General features: G+C 34.6%; 2 protein-coding genes across 6 annotated transcripts in view; one reads left to right on the top strand and one right to left on the bottom strand.

The window, feature by feature from the left end:
• The window catches only part of Mctp (multiple C2 domain and transmembrane region protein), a 1238231-nt gene that overhangs the window by 850055 nt on the left and 361589 nt on the right, over positions 1-26587 (top strand). The gene's annotated exons all lie outside the window — the stretch shown is intronic.
• LOC138700049 (odorant receptor 10-like) overlaps positions 25901-26587 on the bottom strand; it is a 56099-nt gene continuing 55412 nt past the window's right edge. The window contains exon 5 of the mRNA XM_069826346.1: positions 25901-26113. Within this exon, the coding sequence (XP_069682447.1) occupies positions 26054-26113 (60 nt within the window). The 3' untranslated portion in view covers positions 25901-26053. The remainder of the gene's footprint in view (positions 26114-26587) is intronic.

The following is a 26587-nucleotide window of genomic DNA, read 5'->3' as shown; positions in this document are numbered from 1 at the left end:
ATTTGTCGATCTTTTTCTTTTTGAACTCTACCCATACGTGTTCGATAACGTTTAAATCAGGTGTTTTGGGAGGTCAAGGTATGAGTTCTATCTCTGGCCTTCCCGCGAACCATCTTTGAATGCTTATGGCGGTGTGTACCCGTTGGTTATCCTCCTGAAAAATTACATTTCCTTCGGGATAACTAACTCGGGCTGAAGGAAAAAGCACGTTTTCCAAAATATGCAGATAATTCGGTGCCCCAAATATAATATGTATCTCGAAAAGGAAGCAAAAACGAGCAAAATTGTATTTAAGTTCTTTTTTGTTTGAAACACCTCAAAGAATAACCCCCTGAAATGAATTACGTTACTTACAGTTCACTCTGTATATGGTTCGTTACCTGGAAACTCAGTCAGGCAAGTTGATAGAAAGCAAAAGATAATCGAAAACGGAAATGTACAAAGGAAATATGATGAGAGTAAGCCTATATAAAATACTTTCTTGGTCCCACTGTCCATTTTGAGAAGGATGATCAACAACCCAATAACGTTAACGACGAAAAGAAGTCTATTTACAGTCCATGTATTTCTCACTTAATTTAAGTTAACCAGAACCGTTCTCCTTTCTCTTAAATTTTCTAATGAGGACATTAACAAAATTTGCCTAATGGTATTGAGAGATCCATTGTTCATTTTTCACAGTCACTTGTATAACACTACATAATATTATTTACAGTAATTCATTTCAATTATTCTTCATTGCACTTTTATCTCATGTTTCTCCGAAAATCAAATTGTACGGTACTTTATTTTTAAGTTAACCTTTGTTTTGTATTCTGGATCCTAGTGGTCAGCCGTAGATGTCGGTCAGATGTCCCAAATCGTGAAATTAGTAGTATCTACATGTGAAATCTTCAATAAATTCAAGGGAAAAATTGTTCCGGGATCGATACCCAGCCCCGGAACAATTTTTGCCTTGAACGTATTCAATCCGCTTCACAGTGAGCTTACCTGAAAGCTACATTTGCATGTGACATCTTGCTCACGGTTATGATCTTCAACTTATAACACCCTCAGAAAATTAGTCTGAATAACTCACTATTTTGTGTTATTTACCGGTACAATCAAAATCAGTTAAAATTACTGCATTTCATGTGATCCGTTTTCCGATTAATTGATTCTTAGATTCTTTTTTTAATTGGTTACTTTACGACGCTTTATCAACTGCTATGGTTATTTAGCGTCTGAATAAGATGAAGATAATAATGCCAGTGAAATGAGTCCAGGTCCAGCGACAAAAGTTACCCAGTTAATGGGAAGTTAATGGGTTGAGGGAAAACTCCGGAAAAAACTTCAACCAGGTAACTTGTCCCAACCAGAATTTGAACCCGGGCCCGCTCGTTTCACGGTCAGGCATGCTAACCGTTACTCCACAGCGCACAGTGGTCAATATCGCGATATTAGGACAAAAGTCGAAATTTCGAGTTTCTCTGATGATGTTCTGTTGCATGGGAATGCGATAACAAAGAACCAAAGCTTTCTAAACTGAGTATAGTTTATGGCTTCGATGTTTGTATTAAACTTGAGAGAGGGTCAAAGTTATGGGTTCTTGCGTGTCCCTCACTCGTGCGTTATCTGCAGTGTGGAACGATCGCATTTCTTGTGTGGTTCTGTGTTACTGGTGAAGTGTTTCGTTAAATCTGTTGTGCAGGAATGGAGAAGAATGTTGAAGGTATGTTTTACATTTTATTCCAAGTCTATAACATTAATAGTTTGGTTGTACATGCTTAACACTTATGCGCGTAAAATATTATAATTTTAAATATATTTCGCAACTTGCTCTTGGAATATAAAAATTGGTTCACGATGGGTCACGATAAAATCTTAGTAATCAATTTCCTTAGACCTTAATCTCTAAGCCTGCATATATTTTATTTGCCGAGGTTTGCCCGTTTTTTCAAAATATCTACTTTCTTACAGATTGTGCGACTGCAGTTACGCGCCGCGATCTATTCACTTTTCTCCAAAGCACAAACTGTGTAATGAAAGCAAGGTCGTCACAAGTGTTACAACAATTACTTTCATATGCATGTTCAAAATTGAAATCTGAAGGCTGTGATGAAAACCTTAAGTCAGAACTTTTTTAAAAAATTAGAATTTTTTCGTGTAACCTGTTACGAAGGTGGAGGTCATGTAATAGGACAATGTCGCGATTTTTAGAGAAATATTCAGAATGGCTTGATGTAGAATTGTCAGTTCCAATACCTACTGAGGAATCTTGCCAAGGAGAAGCCTCGGGTGCAGTTAGAGGGCGCCCAAGGAAACTGTTTTCTTCGAGTAGTGTAAAAACAAAGATAAGAAAAGTGGAAAATCTTTCAAAATCTTGTTCGTCACAAGAACTTGCCCTGGCAACACAGATGTCTCTTACGTATGAAGGTAAAAGAAATGTGGCAACAATTATTCAAGAATCTGTGTCGAAAAGTCCGAGATCAGTACGGAAAATAAAAAAAATTTGCCAACAGCCAGCCACTGAGCCTAATTGTAATACATATACAACAGACGAGGCACTAGCTTTACTTGTTGATTTAAAATTAACAAAACATCAATATGTAGCATTACAAAAAGGTGCGAAAGAAAGATGCGCAAACATCTACCCGCCATATTATAGACTGCTAAATGCAAAATCAGAATGCTATCCCAGTCAGGAAGCGGTAATAATTACAGATTCACTGGCAGAAGTAAAATTACAATGTTTACTTGACCACACTGTTCAGCGTTTATTTATTGTTCAAAAAGAAGTTCTTGAACATTCCTTTCAAAACGAAGAAAACAGAATTCACAAAATTCAAATGACTTACAAATGGGGGTGTGACGGGAGCTCAGGCCATTCCCTTTACAAACAAAATATTTCGGGGTATGAAGGAGCTACAGATTCTGAAATACTTTTGTCTTCAATAGTACCTTTACAACCCCTGGGCGAAGATAAAGAGTCTAGGCGAAAAACGGTTCTCTGGCAAAATCCAAGAACATCATCAACAAGATATTGCAGACCCATCCGATTTCAGTTCACAAAAGAGATGCCACAAAAAACGAGAGAAGAAATCGCACATACTGAAGAACAGATACAGAGTTTAGTACCAACCAGAATTATAATGGGAAATAGAGAATTTTTTGTGGAACATAATTTAATTAAAACTATGGTCGACGGCAAAATATGCAACGCTCTCATGGATAATCCTTCAGCCCAAGTGTGTTACACATTAGGTGCTAAGCCGAAAGACATGAATGATTTGAAAAAAAAAATACAGTCATTACCTATAAATAAAAGTGCATTTGAATTTGGACTTTCGACACTGCATGCAAGAATTAGATTTTTTGAGTGTTTGCTTCATATTGGGTACAGAATAGAAATAAAGAAGTGGCAGGTACACGGGGATCAAAGGAAGAAAGTAGCTTATGAGGCAAGGAAAGAAGAAATTATTAACAAATTTAGAACTGAAATGGGCCTTTTAGTTGATGTTGTGAAACCAGGTAGTGGTACCACGAACGATGGCAACACTTCTCGCCGATTTTTCGAGAATTCAAAGAAATCATCTGAAATAACTGGCGTTAATGAAGCTCTTATCCATCGTTTCTCCGTAATTTTGGACGTTATGTCAAGTGGATATAGCCTGAACATTGGTGCATTCAAAAAGTATGCCTTAGACACTGCTGATCTCTATGTGAAATTGTATGGATGGTCCTACATGCCTGCCACTGTCCATAAAATACTTACACATGGTGCAGATGTTATGAACAACATGATATTGCCTATTGGACAGTTATCAGAAGATGCCCAAGAAGCCAGGCATAAAGAGTACAGATTTTTCCGAGAACACAACACTCGAAAAACCTCAAGAATAAATTGTAACAAGGACCTTTTGCACATGCTTCTAATTTCTTCTGATCCGCTTATTTCAAGCAAAAGGAAATTACCAAGAAAGAAAAGAAGTTCCCTTGGCAGTGAAGTGTTAGGTATGTTGGAAACACCGAGACTGGACAGCATTGCCCATGGTTCAACGGATGGGAGTTCAGAAGAGGATAGTGATTAAGGCCGTCTCTTCCTGTGATTGATGGGAAAGAATACCGTCTTCATTTTACAATAATATCAGGTAATTTATATAATATTTGTAGAAGTTAACAATGTTTATAAATTAGATGTATCTAAATATCTTGTAACAGTAGGGCATGTTCGTAAAAACTATAAATAATAATAATAATAATAATAATAATAATAATAATAATAATAATAATAATAATAATACATATTATACTTTCATTATCATAATCAACATGAAGTTGATATTTAGTTAAGTTAACTTCTAGTTGTATCGCATGTATTTTGATAGTATTATTATTATTATTATTATTATTATTATTATTATTATTATTATTATTAAATTTCACGTCTTGTTATCTTAAGAGTGTCAATTACTAACAGGAAAGTAAAAAAAACCGATGCTATTGCCAGTAGAGAACAAAAAATAATTTTGTCCTCCTAAAATCGAGAAATTGACCACTGTGCAGCGGTGGATTTCTTAGATACTGAATGTGGATGAAATCCATCCAATAGTTTAGGTGAAATTGTTGCATGCCTACAGACAGTTTATTCAGATCCATTTTTTTACCATTAAAATATTGAAAACGTGTACATTAAGCGAAAATTTCGAAATTGATTTTGTGCAGCATGACAATTCTTTCCCTTCGTACTATATTGTATAATGGATAGAGTAAATAGTGAGCTAGCGATCAGAATGAATATTCCAGTTTAAAAGTATGGATTTTGTTCCCCGTACATATCTTTTTCTCTCTTCTGCATAATTACCATTCTTCTCACTCCGTAGCATTTTGCACTTAAGCAATATTTCCTACTTGCCGCTCTCTAGTGTGTTCATTGAGTGTCATACGGCGCAGTAGAAACTTCTAACGGTAGATGGCAGCTGCGTATTCTTAGGAAGCGTCAGACCTATTCGTAGTTTAAACAGCTGTCACTGCGGTGATAACGAAGTCGTGACATATCTGACGCACGTTTGCGCTGAAGCTTTTCTGTAGACTTGCATAGTGAAAACTTGTAGTCAAAATATCTACGTACGTCACCAGTGGTAGTATCAATATCAGTATTCTTCTTTCCTGACAATCCATATGTAAATGTTTCGCAAAAATAACAACTTTGAAGGCCACTTTGTAAACCTTTGTTATCCTGCCTGTTCGTTGTGACTCAAGTGATAGAATTTTAAGGCTTCTAAACTAATATAACCAGTAACCAGCAGTGGCGGCTCGTGGATATTAGTCATTTATAAAAGTTAAATTGTAAATTTAAATACCGATATTACATTTTTATATGGAAAACAATTAGAACGTGTCCTTAACTTATTCGAAGTGAAATTCCATACAGCGTCTCTTCTCTCAGAACTAAAATAGCCTATTGAAGGCAGTAATTTCAACTACCGTTATGTTTTTTTTTTCTTTCTTTTGACTACATTCCGAGCGATTTAATCTGTTAACCCCCATATGGTTCCTCAAATAATGTACTTATCACTTTTGATGTTGAGAAACACCTCTCAGTTTCTTAACCGGTAGGCCTAGCTAATTGGAAATGCCAATTGATATTTTAAGTGTTTTTCACTAACAGTGTTGGCTACACTCATAGGCGGAGTTATGGGGGAGCTTGGGGAGCACTGCTCCCCCTAAACTTGTTTGAACTTTTTTTCTTCTATTAATGTTAGAAAGTATTGAATTCAAAATATTTTTTCTTGCTTTTGTTTATGATTAAGTTTCTGTGCTTAAATTGACGAATTCATGTCTTCAGATCATGTGTCTGGGCTATGATATATATTTTAAATTTCTGAATGTATAAGAATTTCTATACCTCATTTGAGGAATGGAAGCACTGTAATGTTTCTTTTTTAACAGCCTGTATTCATGTGTTAGAAGTCTGCAGGTATTCAGGCCGCCACTTGGAGAAATATGACTAATATACTGCACAACAATGTAGAAAAAAGAAAAGTGATCCCGGTATAATGTGTAAATTTAAAGACAAGATTAAATAAAATAATTAGGGCCATATTCATAGACATTCTTAGCGCGGGCTTCCGGTGGATGATCAGCGAACTAACGCTTTTCGTATTCATAAACCAGTGTTAGCGACATGATATGATATGAATCCTGTACAAGAAATCAGTCGATAGCCGGGGCTAGTTTAGCACGCTCGTAGTGCGAGCTAGCGAAATGTCTATGCATAGCACCCTTAGAGTATATAGTTCATATATCTTCAGGAAGGTAAGCTTCATATAAAAAGTTTCTGTTAGCACTGACGGTACCACGTTCAAGCTATAACGGGGGGAGGAGGTAAATGATGTCCCCCATAACCCCGTTATATGGGGATTCTATGGTTTTGCTTTTCCCCCCACCCCCAGGAAACGGTTCTCTCTCCGCCTATGATTACACTGCCGAATTGACGCGGTTGAAATTACGTGGAAAACACGGAGTGGTAATGTTCATGATTTGGTGGCTTTGTTGTCCTTAACGTTTTATAATCTTAGTTAATAGTCTACAGGTATATTCGACTCGATGATTTTTCTCTATCTAAGATGTACAGAATATTCAATATTTTATTCTCTGAACGAAAGGAATTTGGACAAATAACTCTCTCAAAGAAAAAAGTCAGAATGTTATACTACCATTCCAAAATATTCGTAATGACGGATTCACGCGAGTTAAGTCTGTTTGCTAGCCATTGAACTCAATTATGATATCCTTCCTGCTTCACGAGAAATTAGGCGATCTCCAAAGTGTCGTTGCAGAAGGGCAAGTGACTCCTTCGCGGTGTGGGCTGTAGCTCCATCTTGTTACGAATGGGGTAATAATGAGGTCTCTGTAGAGCGCCTGGTTTATTGTTTTTGGATTTCGTGCAGCGTCCTCGACGAAATAAAGGCCCAATATTCCATGACCAGACACGGCACACCAAATCGTAACCCGGACACTGTGTAGTGGTTTTTTTGTAACGATATCAGGCCGTTCAAATCCTAAGAAACGAGTTGTTTGTCGGTTGATGTATCTATCAACGTGAATATGGCTTTCATCTGAAAACCGTATGTTGCGTCAGCAGCGCGCACTGAAAACCCCGTCGCTCCTGTCCACACCTCGTCTGATCGCTCTGTACTATTAGTACTGCTATTATAACCAAAGCCACCGTTTCTGGAGTGTGAAATTAGTAATAGGAACGTTGAGAGCCAGTATCTTATCTTTGCCACAGTCTGTGTAGAGAAAGCTGACAACTGTGATTGGCAGATTGCTGATGTCACATTTGTGTAGAAGGTGGTACCACTCTCAGCCGAAGTAGCAACAGATGCCACCGACTGGACAGTGTACTCAAGGACACATCCCAGAAACTCAAAGTGCGAGTGTCTTGCATTTGACACAGCCCGTAGAAAATAAGACTGACAACTGTCATTGGCAGATTGCTGACGTGACGTGTTGGGTGGTAACGTTCTCAGTTGCACTGGCAACAAGTGCTCACTGACTGGCTTTTTACTCAAGGACACGCGCCAAAAACGATGGCACTGGCTGTACTACTAATAATACTGCTTACTGCTGCTACTACTACTACTGTTACTACTGGCTACTGCTGCTGCTAATTCTTCTAATACTAATAGGACTACTACTACTACTACTACTACTACTACTACTACTACTACTACTACTACTACTACTACTACTACTACGCTTCCACAAGCGCTTAAGACTTTCACGGCTACAGTTTAAGTAATTTCGTTTTTTTTCCGTAGTGGTAAGAACTGTGTGCTGTGAGTTCTCGCATACTCGCTTATTAATGTGTACGAGTTACACGGACTGTAGCAAATTGCAAACACAATTAGCCGAGACTGCAGAGTTAAAGTTCCCAAGGCTCATTAGGACCCGTTGGATTCGTTGCGTTGCTGCAGAGCGTGAGGTGGCTGAAGGACGCCTTCAGCATCCGTGGAATTAAAAATAATCCGCACAGAAAGTTGAGAGTCCTTCTCCAGCCGCAAATGCTTAAACGAAGGCATGAAAATGCGGAATTAAATCCTACATGCATTCACTTGAAGCTTCATTTCATTTTCAACTGTATCTTTGAGCATTTTTACAATAAGAATATGCGTATATATATTTTTTTTTTTGCACTATTGAGAAATAAGTTAAGCTGATCAACAGCCAAAATGTATCAAACATGAAATTAGTCATTTCTTACTAATTTTGGGGTTCTAAAAACGAAACTGACTTTCATTTTGGCGGATTAGTTCTTATTTCGATTTTGCATAGCGTTTTTGCTCGAATCTCACGATTTTTCTGGAGATAAGGATTTACATTTTATAGCCTATATTATTTATATTTATGTCGATAAACACATACTGTAATGACCAGACATCGGATTCTAGGGCAAATGCCTATTTTGTTTCTTTAGGAGAAAAGTAAAAATAATTATTAATATTTGTGTTTCATGAAAATTGAAAGGTATTCAAAGAGTTTTATAGTGCCCTAAAATGCCCTAAAACGGTTATTAGAGCCTAATTTGTTAATATTCGCCTAAAAATGCCTAACTCACTGTAAAGTTTCGCATTTTACTCTTACTTTTTATAATTTATATATGCATTCACTGCGAAATTTAAGGCATTTAAAAAGTGGAAAGTTTTCTTCACACCGGCCATGAAACCATTGATAAAGGAAACAAAATGTTTTGAATCTCACGACACTCGCAATAGATTTCACCGAATTTAACATGTTTGGAGGCATAAATGCCGACAAAGAACCAACCTTAGTTTTGAAGCAGGCAACAATCACAACATGTGCTGCTACCGATTCAGAGATATACTATACTATAAAAATGACTATTTTCGGTCTGAAACCGATTAGCTGTACTGCCCTTCAGAGTGTCATAAAATCACAATTTTTGGAGAAAGTGTTTTTGAAATATTTATGAAAAGTCGTAAAACTGCCAATTAGTAGGGTAAACTGTTACAAAATATTTAAAAGAATGGCCCTCCTAGTGTTAACACTACCAGGAAATGCAACAATAAGTGGAACTTTGTATTTTTGTCCAATTGAATCTCAATAACAATGGCTCATTTGAATGCTCGTTAACAGTTGCTCTTTCCCTCACCTTATTTGTGTTGAAAAATTTTGAGCGGTAGGGCGTTTTCCTGTGAAGTTTAACGCGATAATGCCGAAAAATATAAGTGCAAAATCTACATTGATCCGGCAATGGCTAACAGAATATTCAGAATTCACTTATGATGGAAAAATAATATTCTGCAAGATTTGTAGCAAACAGGTATGTAACAATAGTTGAAATATATAAATTCTCTTAATTTTAATGAGTAGGCCTATAATATTTATACATTGACTGAGCTATCCTGAGGTATAATTCTTTTTAAGACCACTACACTTTAACCTTTTAAATTCCGATAGTTAAAGTATTTGCAGGTCATTAAAATTTTGATTGTTCGAACCCACTAACTTTGTGATAGAAATACGGCAATACAACAATTGGGATTTTATTTTAATTCAGTTTACTTTACATTTTTAGATTTCGCAAGAAAAGAAGTGCCACCTAAAGCAGCATGTGCAAGGAGCGGCTCATAAGGCTAAAGCTCAGCAGAAAAATCAACTGCAACAAACTTTACTAACACAGCCTACTTCATCCAATCTCAGCAGCAATTTCTATGCTGATTTAACCAGAGCGTTTGTTGCTGCTAACATTCCCTGGAATGCAATTGAAAATCCGGTTTTAAGACAGTTTTTACAAAAATACTGCAAACAAAATATGCCATCTGAGTCGACCCTAAGAAAAAATTACTTAGAATATACAATGAAACTTTAGCTTCCATTCGGGAGGATATAGGTGATTCTTACATATGGGTCTCTGTGGATGAAACCTCAGATCCTATGAATAGGTATATAGCAAATATGGTAGTAGGAAAACTTAGTCCTGATGGACCTTCGATTCCACACCTCGTATGTGTTAAGGAACTTTCGAAAGTGAATAGCCAAGCCATTGCTTATTTTGTAAATAAAGGCCTACAGTCTTTATACTCAGGTAATATAGACGATTCTAAAGTTCTGTTGTTTTGTACTGATGCTGCCTCATACATGGTTGCTGCAGCTCCACTTCTTAAAACATTTTATCCTAACCTCACGCATGTAACCTGTCTAGCACATGGCCTTCACAGGGTTTCTGAAACAATCCGGAATGAATTTCCTCTTGTCAATTCATTTATTTCTAACACAAAAAAAAAATGTTTTTGTAAAGCCCCATCCAGGATTTCAATATTCAGAGAGAACTTTCCAGATATCCCACTCCCACCTCAGCCGGTTGTTACACGATGGGGAACCTGGATTCAGTCAGTGGTGTATTATTCTAAGTATTTTAAAGAAGTGGTCACAGTTATTGATAAATTACCTGAAACTGATAGTGCAGCGTGTGTGAAAGCAGTGAAAGATTGTCTGAATGACTCACGAGTGAAAAACGATATTGCCTACATAACATCAAACTTTTCTTTCATACCTGCAAGCATTGAACAATTAGAACGTGAAAAACAATCTCTTTGTAGCCAAATAGCAATAGTAAAGGAAGCTCAAGTGAACATACATTCTGCTTTGGGCGAAACTGGGAAAAAAGTTAAAAATAAGTGGGACAACGTATTAAATAAGAATGTAGGATTTTCATTGTCGGAAAAAGTATCAAGAGTGATATCGGGGGAAAGTGTAAATGTTCCAGTAAGTATTGATGTTTCTATTGTACCTAATTTAAAATTTGCGCCTCTCACATCAGTTTCGGTTGAAAGAAGTTTTTCTGCTTTCAAAATGATTCTCAGTGACAAAAGGCAAAGGTTAACTGTGGAGAATTTAGAAAAAATTCTGGTGGTGTACTGTGCAGATAATTATAATAAAGTCTGAGCATGGAACTGAATTTCAATAACTTAAAATGAGTAATCTTGATATCAATAATCATTATTTCATTAGTTTCAATATATTAAATTTATGCAGCTCTGTTTATAAATATAATATAGTATTCTTTTTTAATGTTTAAACATACTTTTTTGTGCGTATTTTAGTGTACAACTAAAAATTTCAGTGAAAGAAATAAGTATGATACCTTGATGTGCCTAAAATGCCTATTTTCATTAAAATAGAGCCTAATTTTACAAATTTTGAGCTTATTTTAGGCGCCTAAAACTGCAATTTTTAGTGCCTAAAAATCCGATGTCTAGTAATGACACAGTAAGAAATACATGAATATACAGTGTACACATTTATAAATCAGTTATCACACAAATACAAAATTTACTAATAGGCCCTATTTAGCAGCCAACGAGAGATATTTCTTATAAAAGTAAGCTTTCCTAAAATAATTACTTAAAATGAACTAAATGATCTCGTTAGGGACTTAGAACTGTCTAAGAACAAGGTTGAGTTACTAGGGTCACGACTTAAGCAGTTTAATTCATTATCTTGGAAAAAAAATGTTAAAATTACTGAATTTCAAATTCGTCAGCATTTCTTGGAAAGTTTTCTTCCTATGCAGAACAATCTTGTATTCTGTAATGATGTTGATGGAGTAATGGATGCCAGGGGAATTCAACACACCACAGACGAGTGGCGCCTTTTTATAGACTCGTCCAAGGCCAGTCCTAAAGCAGTATTACTGCATAATGGCAATAAATTACCTGGACAATCTTTGTATGCTTACATGTGCAATTATGTCCCATCTGTTAATAATTTTTATGCCTTTCTGACCTGTTAAAAGACATGTGTGAACCTCTGTCGCCTCCTGGCAGCACTTAAAAGTGGTCATGAAACGTACTGAATTGCACTATGAGTTTTTTTAAAGCCATGCTTTGCATCAATTTTTAAAATTCGAACTTTCTCTTGGGAATGCTTTAACTCCACCTCAGAAAATAAACAGCCAATCAAATCGCAAATTTCTAAATGTAATAACTTTAAATGTAACAATCAATCACAAATATAGAATTTTATAGCGATAATATAGGCTACCTCTACTTGGACTGTATCAGAATCGTTTCAGTTCACATCTGCAATGAATAAGTTGTTGAAAAGTGTAAATTTGGAAAGGGAACAGAAAATGGGAGTGAGTGGTGCGTCAAGCTCATCGGGTAATTCATTTTTAATGATGTGTGTCAACCGTGTGTAAAGTGTGTTTGTGTATTATTAACTTACCTATATAATTTCGGTTTCCATGTTTTAAAAGTAAAATAAATATATAAATTTGGACTTATGTCGTTTAAATATTTAAGCGTTGTTGCGTCATTTGTGGAGAGGAATTCTAAGGAAGGATATTTACTGTAACTACAGAAAATTGAAGTTAATTTAGATTCTTAAATATTATTTATGTTAATAAATGGTTCGCTCAATTCAGTTTTTTGTGAAAGGGATTCGCGAGTCGAAAAAGTTTGGGAACCACTGTTCTATACTGAAGCATTGTAGACATACTTTTTGACATTTAGCGAGGTAGATTCGAGCAGCTATGCTCCGTGTGGGATTCACTTCCATAGCATTGCGCGGTGTTTAATCTACATTGATCACGGCTTGAATACTCACCCACTCCAGGAGATATTGAACATAAATTACGGTCTATGTGTTCATTGTTTCAATTTATTACAACGTTAATGCGAAAGTTATTGATCACAATACATAACAATAAAAAGCACCAATCGTTTTCAAGCGTGTAACGTGTCAGATTGTATGTCTCGTTAATAGATTCTTATCTAGTATAATAACGTTCTATATCTCTCCCAGCAGGTGGCGATGTAATATTTTCCGTGTAGAAATTTTCAGGCCGTACAGTATCAGTTGGACTACAACAAATCTTTATCAACACACATGTTTAATAATATATGATAGTACTGGGACATCATTTTATTTTTACTTCAATTTTTATTATACCTGAGTTTTTTAATGTACTTCACTCCCACCCCTTCTACTAATGAAGTTCCAACTGTCCTCCACATAGAACCAAGGTCACATATAGTAAGCAATACTGAGTTAGTGAGTATAGTACGGCCCAGAAATATATTTGCATTTTCCAGTGACGAAAGAGCTGTCAATATTGAATCATATTTTCGCACAGGTACTGTCGTCCGTTTGCCTACGTCGCATCCCGATTTCCCCAACCCGATTATGCTCGCGCCTCTGTAAAGGCTAATTGCTGGGCTATCTTAACTCTTATCTGAAAACATTAATTTTGTGTTGGGAATTGAACGTCTACGTAATATTATACAACTGTTTAAAATAACTTAAATAAAAGGGCCTCGTTAAGTAATTAACTGTCACGTGATTTACCCTCTTTTTATGATCCTGCGACAAAACCACATGCACGGACAGTACATAGCATGTCTGAGTAATTTTATCTGCAGGTCTGTCAGAAGTGAAGATTGAATTTACAGTACGTAAGGTACTCTTTTATAGAATAGGTACAGAATTATTTCAATCTGAGTTACTAGTACGAAGGACGAAACTGGTAATTGGAATTAGATGTCATAGTCTACAGTGAGATAATATGCACAAAAAACTGAAGCCTGTATCGAAATGAACGGCCACCATTTTCAAAACTGTGTTTAAATATCCATATTATGATTATTTTTCAATTTAACTTCATTCTCTATATTGTACGCTAATGTGCTATAGACAGTACTGCGTTTTGATTAAACAAAAACCTAATGAAAATGATCAAATTCAAAATCGCGATATTTCCTAGTTTACATAAATGGATGAACTACTTTTCTTCCCTCCTATACCTAGTAAAGTGATTTGTTTGTATTTACGCCAGTATCATCGAACTGCAGTCATGAAAGGGCGTAGCAAACAGTGTTTCCGGTTCTCAACCGTTAATCCAAAGGTATAGCCAGGTTAATATTAAAATGTTAGTAAAAATAAAATGATGTCCCTGTATAATACCTTATTCGAAGTAGCATCGTTTGGTGCAAAAGAAATACACAAAGGCAATTTTATACAATCACTTGAAGTTGAAGGACTGGCTTATTATTTAATTGCAAGCCTTGTTGCAGCTCTCAGAACTTCCAAATATATTTTATTTCAGATGCTGGGCAATTGTCTGTTAGGTGTAATATAATACCAAGCTTGAAAGTAGAATTGAACAACTGCAGAGATTATAGCACAATAATAATAGTTACATTCATATATTTAAATATACTTTTGAAAATAATACAGAATCAAATGATTTACAACTTATTATAAATTAATTATTCACTAAGTAATAAGAAAGCTGTACATGAAAATCAATAATATTTATTTGTAACAGTGCAGCGCAACGCACAGATGTGGCTAGTATTCATATAAAACAGGGATGCAGTCCAATATTTTCATAAATATACTGCAGAATATTTTATTTCTCTGTATGAGGGAGAAGAGGACTATCACTTGGCGAATAGTCTAAATGTTAATAATAAATATATGAAATATATCACACTTCTTTTAAGTTCAATCCGAGACAGTCTTGAGTTACTGTTTCTCACGTCAAAGGGAAATATTACATACAGATAGAGGTATAGTAATGATACAAAGAGTAAACATACCTATGTATGTCATCGTTGTTTCTGCAATAACTCCCATGTGACATACAGTATTTATCGATTTTCAGATTTTTTTCTCTATTAAATAACAGCAAATGATACAGCAAATGAGCCGTTCAGAGCAGAAATGGTGTAAGTCAAAAATGAGTAGGCCTAATGAGGGCTAAAGTAAACATTCTGTAAAATACAACGCAAAGTAGCAATTAATATTGAATTTATTTGAACTATTAATAGTCAGTGCAATTAATATTGAAATGATTTAAACTATTAGTAGTCAGTGGATAGCACGAAGAACATATTAATTGCTATTTTGCGCTGTATTTTACAGAATTTTTACTTTAAACCTGACTACCCAATTTTGGCTTACACCACTTCTGCTCTGAACGGCTCAAATAATAAAATCTTCTTTATGCAATTGTATTTCTTTGTTTCGAAAATGTAAGAATTCACAGTTTCCTATGTACGGCTGCCATAGTATGAATTAATGTGTTTTGTCTTCCTACTGAAAAATGTTATATTTTGCACATAGGAGTTATTGCAGGAACAACGACGATGTATAAGATTTTATGTTGATAAGTGGGTGATAGCTATATGACTGGAGGTCATTGCTCTCTTTCAACATTATAACGCACTGCAACTAAATAAATAAATGAATATATATATATATATATATATATATATATATATATAAAGTTCTTTTTCTATGACTTGATAAGATCATATTGATGGAACTATGTCAGAATGATGGAGGACTTGGAATTTTCGAAGGAAAGATAGAGAATATATTGATGGCTGAGAACCAGACTATTTTAAGTCCAACTTTTTTTAAGAAAGAAATCTGTGTTTCATTGTGTTCCAGTTCTTGTCTGCATATATGAATCGAACAAAATTGTAAATATTCCTCTCCATAGGGTTGCTATGAAGCTGTTACAAATTGTTTCAGGAAGCTTTGAATGTCAGGAGCTTAAAATAGCTCTCCTGAAGAAAAAAAAATAGTAAAATGGACTTGGATCAGTTGGTTCTGGGTAGAGGCCGGCAAACTGTCGATCAGGCTTGCTCATGACCAGGGAACGGATTTATATGGACTAAAAATATATGAAATATGTAAATATATATGTAGTTATTTTTACCAAAATATGGAATTAAATATGGATTTTTACCAAAATATGGAATTAAATATGGACTTAAAATTATAAAAAAATGACTATGTACGTTAAATATTGGTACATTTTAATCAAACTAAACAAAAAATATAATGGACGTACCTTATCTTCCAATGTAGTTTCAACAAAACACAATTTTTATTGTCTGTTACCATAACAATAGGTTACAAACATTTCTTTCAAGTGCTGAAAAGTGAATCTTCTTCTATTGTCTCTGAGGATAGATTTATACTGACTAAAAGAGCGTTCGACGTCACAAGAAGTAACTGGTACATAATTCAATTTCACAATGTCTGCTGGGGATAAGTCCAAGTTAATCTTCACTGTTGATTCACCACTCATCACAGCAACAACCTTTTGTAGTTCTTCATATCCAGGGTTTTTTGAAAGTACAGTGTCCACCTTAGCTCTTACTGCATCTGCAACTTTACCTCTACCACGATTCAGTTGTTCCACAGTACTATTTATAATTTCAAAACTTTCAGATAGTGAAAGGTGCCTATTTTGGAGACTTTTGAGCGTTTTTATGATGCATGAAAATGTATGCTGAATGTGAGCTAAGTCATTCTTCACACTTATGTCACAGGTAACTGTTTTCGCAGTATCAATTGAGACTGCATCTTCAGAGTCCAATGCAAGGAGAACATTGTTAATAGAGTCTATATGTTCGGCATAATATTCAACTGCTTCTAGCCATGTACCCCATCTAGTTAAAATTGGCTTTGGTGGCAATGGAATTTCAGGGTACATTTCTTTCAACACGTTAACTCTACTGGGAGCTTTGAGAAATACTTTTTTCACTGATGAAATCAACAAATCTACTTTAGGGAAATTGTCTCTGACCACTTCTGCCACACGATGAAATGCATGCGCCACACAAGTAAAATGAGTCAATTTAGGATATACAACAGATAATGCTTGTCCAGCTTTGACCATATAAGGGGCAGCATCGCTAATAAAGAATAACACATTATCGTACATAATACCCTTTGGCCACAGGATACCCATAGCTTCGTTGAACAGTTTAACTATAGTTTTGTTATTGCACTTTTCTAGAACATCACAATGTAAAAGAATTCGTTCAGAATATTGTTCACTTAACAAACCGATAACTACATTACCAACAAGTCTACCTTCTTTGTCGGGAGTCTCATCAATGGAAACCCAAATTGAACTATCTTTAATTTCATCTCTTATCTTCTGTATTGTCTCATCGTAGATGGATGGAGCATACGTCTTCCTAAGTGTTGACTCATCCGGGATTGTATGTTGAGTATATTTTTCAAGGAATTCCCTGAAGACCTTATTCTTTAGTTTGTAGAGAGGAATATCAGCAGAGATGAGAGAACGGCACAGGTCGATGTTAAACTCAGATCTTACATTCGATGTTGTTGGTTGTGTTAAAAACAATTGTCTCTGCTTGGAATTTAGTTGTTTGTTGGCCTGATGTTTACTAGTTGTAATGTGTTGTTGCACCAGGAACTTTTGTGTAGATGATACTGCACACTGACACAAATTACAAAATAATATTTTATTGTCAGTTGATAAACCATCTTCTTTAAATTCTGAAATGTAACTTGTTAGTTTTGATTTTAAATTGACTGAATGACGTACTTTTGGCATATTTACCGTCTTTATAGTATGATTTACAAAACTGAACCTATGTGTACTCTGACTGGCATTTAACTGTTGAGCTGCACAACTGAAGTCTGTTAAAAATTTTAAATTAAATTAATACAGTTTTGTAACTTACTTTCCCATTGTTGATAGGACTGCTAATTTTCAAATAACTCTGATGTTAAAGGGATTACTGAACATGTGTTTAAATCTCTATTGTTGAAATGTATTTTTAAAAGTTAATGGAATTTTGTTTTGTTTTATTGTTAAACCTAATATAATATGGACTGTTTTATATGAAATATGGAAAATATATGGAAATTAACGAAAATATGTACTAAACTCTAAAATATGGAAAAATATGGAAAATAAAAGTAGGATTTTTCAACCCTACACATTGTGAAACATAAAGATAATGCAAAATATAAATTATATTAGCTTTATAAGTAAATATGTATTTACATATAAATCCTTTCCCTGCTCATGACTGTTTACGTCCGTGAGCGGGCTTACGCTTCGTATCGTTCGCCCGCCTGCAACGGTCCCTCTCAAGCAGGCAGGCAGTGTGGTTGCACGTGACTCCCAAACAGTCCTAAGAGTGACCCGAAAGGCATGTTGGGTTCCGCCGACCTGCAGCAGACTGCTGCTTTCAGATGCATGATAAATAAGAACCAAGTTATTCAAACCCGACAAGAAGCCTATAGATATAGATAAACTACTGAAAACTTAATTTGTTGTCTTCCGAAACGTACCTTTAATAAAGACAAAGAAAACTATTTCTCGTCAACATTATATCCATTAAATGCCAACAGTTATTATAAATTACTTGCACTTTCCTTTTCATCATAGTAATATAAATTTAATGCAAACCATTCAAACTTTCAGCTTCATAAATAAAAAAAAAATGTCCCTCAGAATTTAAATAGCAAATCAGTATTCTGAAGAAGGAAAAACTTTTATGCATTTTACAGGTATTCATGAGGTTTTTAATTGTTGATAAGGAAAAAGTTAAAAATGAAATCGTAAAACTGTGTTTCTTTAATCAAGAAATATCTGCCGTGTTGGACCATAAGATAAAGATTTTTTGAAGTGACTAAATAGCCAACGAACTTAGGTTTCAAACTAGTACTGTTTCATCTTAACCAGCGCAGACTGGCTTCCGTGAATGCAAGTCACTCTACCTTATAATACGAGCAAACAGGCAGGCTTTCTTGGGTCCCGCCTGCACTGAACCTATAAAAGCCGGGCTCAATGGGTTCAAGCTAAAAGTTAACTTGCTTTGTAGCGTCACCGGAACCCAAGGCTGACGTCAACCGGGTACGGGCGTGAGTCTTGTCTGATTTGCCGGTCTCTAGTTCTGGGCCATCGATATGTTGAGAGAGGTTGCATACATTTCATTTGACACTATGTAAGGTGGGCGTTGCATTAGTTACTGCACAATATGTATATGAAAGTTGAGACTTTATTTACATATCCAACATGCTTTATTATTAGGGGTCGGATTTAGCTAATTTTCATATTTTATTTCTTAGTTCCAAATCACATGCTACCATTACATAAATGCATTTCAAGTTATTTGTAACCAAAGGTCAAGATTTTATAGTGCATATGTATGAATATTTAAGGAGTTAATGCATATTTCAGCTTTTAGCGCATGTAAAGGAATATTTTGTTATTTTTTAGCAATGTGGTGCTTAAACCATGATTAAGAATGCGGAAAATCGGAAAAATGGAATACAGAAGAAACTGAGGCATTGAAACATGTTACGTGATTTCAATCAGTCATAAGTGTTCTGCCCAAGGCCAGGTTTTTAACTGCAAACTTAGCATTCTCCAGTCTTTTCTATTTTCTGCTTTCCTCTTAGTCTCCGCATATGATCCATATATCTTAATGTCGTCTATCATCTGATGTCTTCTTCTGCCTCGAACTCTTCTCCCGTTCACCATTCCTTCCAGAGCATTCTTCAGAAGTTAGTTTCTTCTCAACCAGTGACCCAGCCAATTCCTTTTCCTCTTCCTGATCAGTTTCAGCACCCTTCTTTCTTCACCCACTCTTTCCAGTACAGCTTCGTTTCTCTTACATGATTTATATTTTATTTATTGCAATCTGACAACATGCAAACAGTGCACTGTTGTCGACGAATCATTTTGGACAAATCCTTGCGATTAAAAGAACAGATATTGAAAACAAGAAGCCACCTTATTGTCTACTCCGCACGTGCATAAGATTTTGTGATAAGAACGCTGTAATATGATTGGAACAGAAGTTACAGAAAGTGTTCATAGGTTTATTTCCACTCTCTAAACTCTAATTTCGCCATCCGTCAACAATAATATAGGCATGATAATGCAATTTTCTGTTTTTTACTTACCAACGTGGCAAAACAGAATATTTCATTTTGTTATACTGACAGGTTTTGTAAACTTCGACTGTGTGTAGAGTGTATTGTGTTTTAGAACACTTTAGCTGCAAGAAAGTTATTAATTTTGAATTAGTTTATCAACGACGCCTAACGAAAAATGTGATAGAAGTGTACTGCTTAAACACTGAGTTGAAGGACACACAACTTCAGCAGCTGATGGTGTCAGTATTCTTATGTATAGGCTAACAGAAAGACCATCAATAATAGTAAAGTTCTATTCTTTTTTAATTTTTAAGAGTGTATATTTTGTTATTTTTAGTACATACTGTATATTGTGGTTTTTAAGTGCATACGTATTTTTCCGTTTTTAGTGCATATGAGTTAGACCCATATTTATTACACAACGTTCAGCTTTGGCACTCTACCGCAAACATACGCATCAGACATGCACGCATAGCAGTATAGTGAGGATTACGTATGTGTAGTTCCTAAAAGTCTAAGTTTGGCCGTCTCTTTAGTGTTGCCAATTAATACCAGTTATCACCAAAGAGGGAAAAATCACAATGCTACGTACTGAATAATAATAATAATAATAATAATAATAATAATAATAATAATAATAATAATAATAATAATAATAATAAAAATAATAATAATAATAATAATATAATTAACTTTATGTTGCAAGGTGTTTTCTACATGATTTAATAATTTATGAAATAGTATATTTTCCTTCTGGAATTCTCGCATATTATATTGGTAATTAGGATTAGTATGATCTAATACTAAAATTCATTTTGACTGGCAATATGAAATTTATTACTTTAACTAAACAGTTTACGAGTCACGAGACCTAACCTAAAAATGTAGTTTGATCACATAAAATGATTAGTACGAATTCCGAAAACAGAACACCACTTTAAAACGTATAGCTTACTTAAAATACTTTCAAGCACTTTCTTTCTTGAAGAAGTCGCTACCACGCTATTTCCTCTCTTGGACATTTTAATAAAAATCTAAACACAAAGAATTTCATTAAAATGTCAATATATTTATATACATGTTTCATACGAAGTAGACCAAAAAGAATATTTTCTTATTTAATTGCACTTACCTGAATATAGAGTTGAATTATGTATTGATGTTAATATTAATACCGGTATTATTAATTAATTATTAATTCACAAGCCTATATACTTGCATTTTCATCAGTTTACTTTACTGCAAATCGAAGTTATTGATGCCAACATAACAGTTAGAAAATAACTGCCAGTTGTAGTATTTGTCAGTACCCGAAATTCGAAACGAAGTTGGTAAAAGAAATTTCAACCTGAGAGCTAGAAAATCACTTTAATCCACTAGCATATGTAGTAATAGGGGAAAAATGGTTAGGTTTCACTCTTAAGGTACAGTATTAAGTAAGCTGGCTCGGACTATACAGATTGCGTCCTTATCGATCCGTATCATCCCGCTTATTTTTACTCAAATAATCTTAATTATTTGTAACATTTACACAAATTTGCTTTTATTTTACAGTGAGTAATAGCCTTTGTTACAAGAGTATTTCAAACTGGTGTCCGTCTGCAATCACATATTCCCGACATCTTTTAATGAAATTTTTATTATCCCTAAAAAAACTGAAAATAGAGTAATGGTATACACTGTAGACCTATAATTGAACTTAAAGACAATAAAAGATAAATTTAAGAAATTAGATACGAAAACTTTTATGCTACGTCAAAAGTTAATTATTATTTATTGTTCCTCTAGATGTTGGCGATTTGTAGTCACCTTGTCTCATCAATTAGATTGGCAGTAATACTATGACATGATTTCTCATAATATTTGAGTCTACGTCAGTTTGAATGTAATTATAAGTCAAAGACTTCAATTCATGTTTAGCATAATATACCTCACTGTTACAGTGATTGCCCCCTTGCGAGACTATGATCTAACGTAATCGTGTTTTTAATACATGTAACTTACTGCACTCTATTCAAATCACGGGTATTGATAACAGTTTATGTAATTGCCACAGTTATAAATTCTACCGGCCTTTTATATAATTAATATTACGTATCACGCAATAAGGCGGAAACTCCCACTTTCCGTCAACATCTGACATCAATTTTTTATTGGGTCTGGAAGTTAAGTCGTAGAGCCTACTTTTAATAGAATAAAAATGTTATTATTGAATTGTGTATGCCAAAAATTTAAAGCATTTTAACCATACCATTTCCAGCTTCGAGAAGCTGTAACTGACAGACTAAGTCTGAAAATTGGGGAGGAAAATGCTACTCCCAAATTTATACCTGCGTATGTGATGACATGCAATTCAGATGCCTCCTAATAAACTGTGGCATATAATTCAGTTTTTTTTTCTTTTTCGTACGCAATTCAGGTTCGCCGGAATGGAAAGGTGACGTAACTGAACGTATATGAAACGTAAATTGTTTACATACACATTTAAATCTCTATAACTTAGCGATATGGAATGAAACAGAAACGGAAATAAATTGTTATACTTGTGACATGTTAAGGAATTCTTGTCATGCTACTGCGACATCAGGATGATTTCTCTGCTACGTAAAATTTATCATTTGTGCGTATGAAAACCGTAAAAAGTAGAAGAGATTTATTTAAGTCTCACGAAAAGCAAAGGAAATTCTAATTAATAATGTTGCTTCGTATGGGACGCAATGATGGAAATGTAATGTCTTTCAAACGACATTGAACACAAGAATTGAGGAAGTAATGATATGTTCTAAGCACATGATACAATAGTGTTTTATTACTGCCACTACGAATACATTTTGTGTACACCTTGAAAAAGCTCACAATTCTTTAATGTAGTTAAACTAAACTACATCATGTTTCAAGAAATCGTATCAAGGTACAGTACATAACGAGTTGTGTTGTTTGTGCCCAGTGATTGTTGTTCTAACTCTAGATATTTTATTTTATTTATTTATCATCAATCTTGTCTGGACATTGCGGATTTGATCCATTCCAGTTCAAATCCGTCATTTCCATAATTATCAAATACAAATATAACATACAGTTTCACTAGTACTATGAACAACGTATTAATTTAACAATTCTGCTAATAAGTTTAGTGCTATTTAATACTGTGCATCTACTATGCCGTCTATACTAAAATATCACACTTTAACTTAATGTTTTATCCTATTATTAATGCCCTATAAACAATATCTAGTTAAGTATATTATCATAATAGACTCACTATCCACTATATTTACTATTCCTAAATACTTTATTCTTCATATTATAATTCATTGTTTCACTTATTTACTCAAGTATTTAACTGATTACTAATTCGATTACTCCTTAACTCAGTGGTTCCCAAGTGTGTCGCGCAGCCCCATGGAGTGTGTCGCGAAATTTTGGAATTGAAAAATAAATTTTATTCTATCCAGAAAGTCTCTTTGCAACGCATTTTTTATTTACAACTAAGTCTTTGATATCGTACACTTTATTTTGAGACAGACTTTACCAATGAAACGTGAACACCTGCAACAATGCTCAGTTTGATTTTTTGCCTGGCGATAATTCGAATGAAAGTGAACACCTGCAACAATGCTTAGTAATTCGTTTATTCGTCCCATTTAGTAATAAACAGAGTTTAGAATCGTCAGAACATATTGGTCAGTTTCAACATATACGTGTGAGCGGATGATAGTGCGACTATTTTATCAAAAGTGCTTTATATAGATTTTATCATGGACAAATTTTTAATTCGAAAAAGACAATCTCAATCAAGTTCTGGGTTAGATGACAGCAGCGCTAATTGAAATAATGTGAGCGAAAATTCTCTGTGTTTCGTTAATATAGTGATGAATACTTGCAATATGGGTTTAGGTGGCGTGGAGATGAATACAAACAGAATCTCGAGTGTCTTATATACGGAAATGTTTTGTCAAATCAGTCTATGGTGCCGAATAAAGTAAAAATACATTTAGAACTGCCGTTTTAACGTCATATTTGTGTGAATCAGCATTTTCTACCATACAAATAGTGAAATCTAAACAAAGGAACAGACTGCTGCATCTTGAAGATTTACATGTTGGTCTGTCAACCGTAAGGCCACGTATAGAGAAACTCTGTGCAATCCACAAAGCTCAGGCTTCATATTCATTCAAATAGGTGAGTTTTTAAAAACGATAATAAAAATCTTTTATCGGACATCCAGCATAGGTTATAAAATAGGTTTTGATTTTTGACACATACCTTTGTTTGTTTGTAATGACAATAAGTTTCTGCTTGTTTTTTTTATATTGCATGTTAACATCGACACTGGATGTCCGACACTACATAGAAGTTATCAGTGCTTCTTTTTCTCGCGGTACGTGCTGGGACGGCATTCTGGCACTTTTTGTTGCAGTCTTCATTATGGAACCGAAATATGTGTGTATATCTACGTTTTTAATTCCGATATAATTTTTCTTTGAATTCCGCATAGACCTTGAAAGTCTTAGTTGGACGAAAAGAAGGATAAAAACGACAAAATTCCCGTGCAGTGAGCCCCGTCTGCTATAAAATATTCTACACAGAGTTCCACCATATTTTTCTCCAGAAGAAAAGCACTGGTTGTTATTATTATTATTATTATTATTATTATTATTAATAATAATAATAATAATAATAATAATAATAAAAACAAATAAGTGTGTCGCGATATCGTGGACGTTCAGTAAAGTGTGTCGTCAGTCAAAAAAGGTTGGGAACCACTGCCTTAACTGTAGAGTGAAGGATTCTCTCACGTTATAATCTGTCTTCACATAGTTCCTTTATCTTCTTTTCCCATCTAATTTTGACTCTGAACAGAAATTTACCTCAATTATAAAGCTTGTTAATGTTTAACGGCCCACGTAGTTTTATGAAAGCTGACTTCTTGTTTATCTTCAATTTTTTTTTTATTCCGCTATTTCTGAAGACATTTGTCGCTGTGTAATTTAATAGTATATGGATTCCGTCTACAACACATCTGCATAGGGGACAAATATCCTTACCCACATTACCTTTTCTATTTTTTTAGTCCCCATATACCTAATCTCCACCAGGCTAATCCTACTCTCACTTCTCTTGTGTTTAATCTGACGTACTCTTCCTGTTCCCAGAAAGTTTTCATTTCTCTATAACTTAATACCTCAATAAATCCAAATTCATTATATTATAAAAAAAAACCTCACGTCTTGAGATTTCGTATTCTCTATCTTTTATAGTTGTGCCAATAATCTTGCCATTTAGAGTCCCTATTTCTTTCCATAACCAATTTAGACCTTCTTTCTTAATTCTTTTAACCATTTCGATTTTGGATCAGATTTATCTAAAAATACCATAATTTTTTTTAATCGGCGTGTTATCCGTCAGCATAATGTTATATAAATATTTTATTTTCCTTTCCAGGATTATTTTTATTTATTTTAGTAGGTTATTTTACGACGCTTTATCACATCTTAGGTTATTTTACGACGCTTTATCACATCTTAGGTTATTTGGCGTCTGAATGAGATGAAGGTGATAATGCCGGTGAAATGAGTCCGGGGTCTAGCACCGAAAGTTACCCAGCATTTGCTCATATTGGGTTGAGGGAAAACCCCGGAAAAAACCTCAACCAGGTAACTTGCCCTGACCCGGACCACCTGGTTTCTCGGCCAGACGAGCTAATCGTTACTCCACAGGTGTGGACTCCAGGATTATTCCTAGGCTATTATCAAACCCCATTTCCAGTCTCGCTGCCAAATTTGATGCACCTAGAAATTTTTTGCACAGTTTAGCAACTCTAGAGATATTTCCACGAAGAATGAGAGCAAACTATTGGACCTTGCTAAGATCTTTTTTGCAATGCAATGCAATGCAATTTCTACAGCAACACATTTCAAGCATGTATTCAATTACACGTAAGCATTCACACCATTGCACGACTATGTAAACTTAGCCGCAGCTCACTCACGTGACGGTGTCTTGCCAAATGAACCAGGCTTCCATTCCCTGTTGTTATGTGATGCATAAAGCGATTGCGAAACAGATGTTCTCAGAGCATCTTCGTCTCTTCAGCCCCTCCAATTTCTTACATTATAAATTTATCGCTGTATCACCAAGTGTTCGCTTTCACAATTGAAACAAGACGTTATAATATATGACATTCATTTATTACTATGTGAATTTGGTTTACTTTCGGTGATTAGGCTATAACAAGCGATAGTGTTAATAATTTTGTTTCCGTTGTTAGTTTTCTCACTAATGGTAACTATTTATTTACTACGTTTAATAATTTGCTATTTTATTTTGATCCATTCAACTGATTCAGCATTGTGAAATAAGAAAATGAGGCCTTCATTATCTGAAAAATAGAAATTATCACCATATCAGTTTCAATAAATTAATAAAAGTTTTTGTAACTTAATAAATCAAATACATTTTCTGTATTAAACTGTCTATACCATTTTCCAGGTAGATAATATCGTCGTGTGAATGCAAGAACTCGAAATTTGCGTTTTTTTAGTTACCTCTTTTATAGCATAGCAAAAATCGCACAAAATGTAATGCAAGAACTTGGTAACTGATCGAACGATATCAGCGACATCTATTTTCCAATATAACAAATAGGTAAATGAAAACGAGACATATTCCTTAGTGCAATAAATAAGTAAATAGGCAATGTCACAACATATGAAAAATCAAGTTAGGTACCTAGTTCTTGCATTCACACGACGATATGATATAAAACTCTAAAATATTTTGAAACCACTGAAAGACTGTATTAATGAACTTATTAACATGTTAAAGAATAGTTCTGAAAATGAGATTGTAAAAA

Source organism: Periplaneta americana, chromosome 5 (genome assembly GCF_040183065.1).
Source record: "Periplaneta americana isolate PAMFEO1 chromosome 5, P.americana_PAMFEO1_priV1, whole genome shotgun sequence".
Taxonomy (NCBI): Eukaryota; Metazoa; Arthropoda; class Insecta; order Blattodea; family Blattidae; genus Periplaneta; species Periplaneta americana.
Note: the sequence above shows the minus strand (reverse complement) of the source record. Positions and strands in the feature narration are given on the sequence as shown.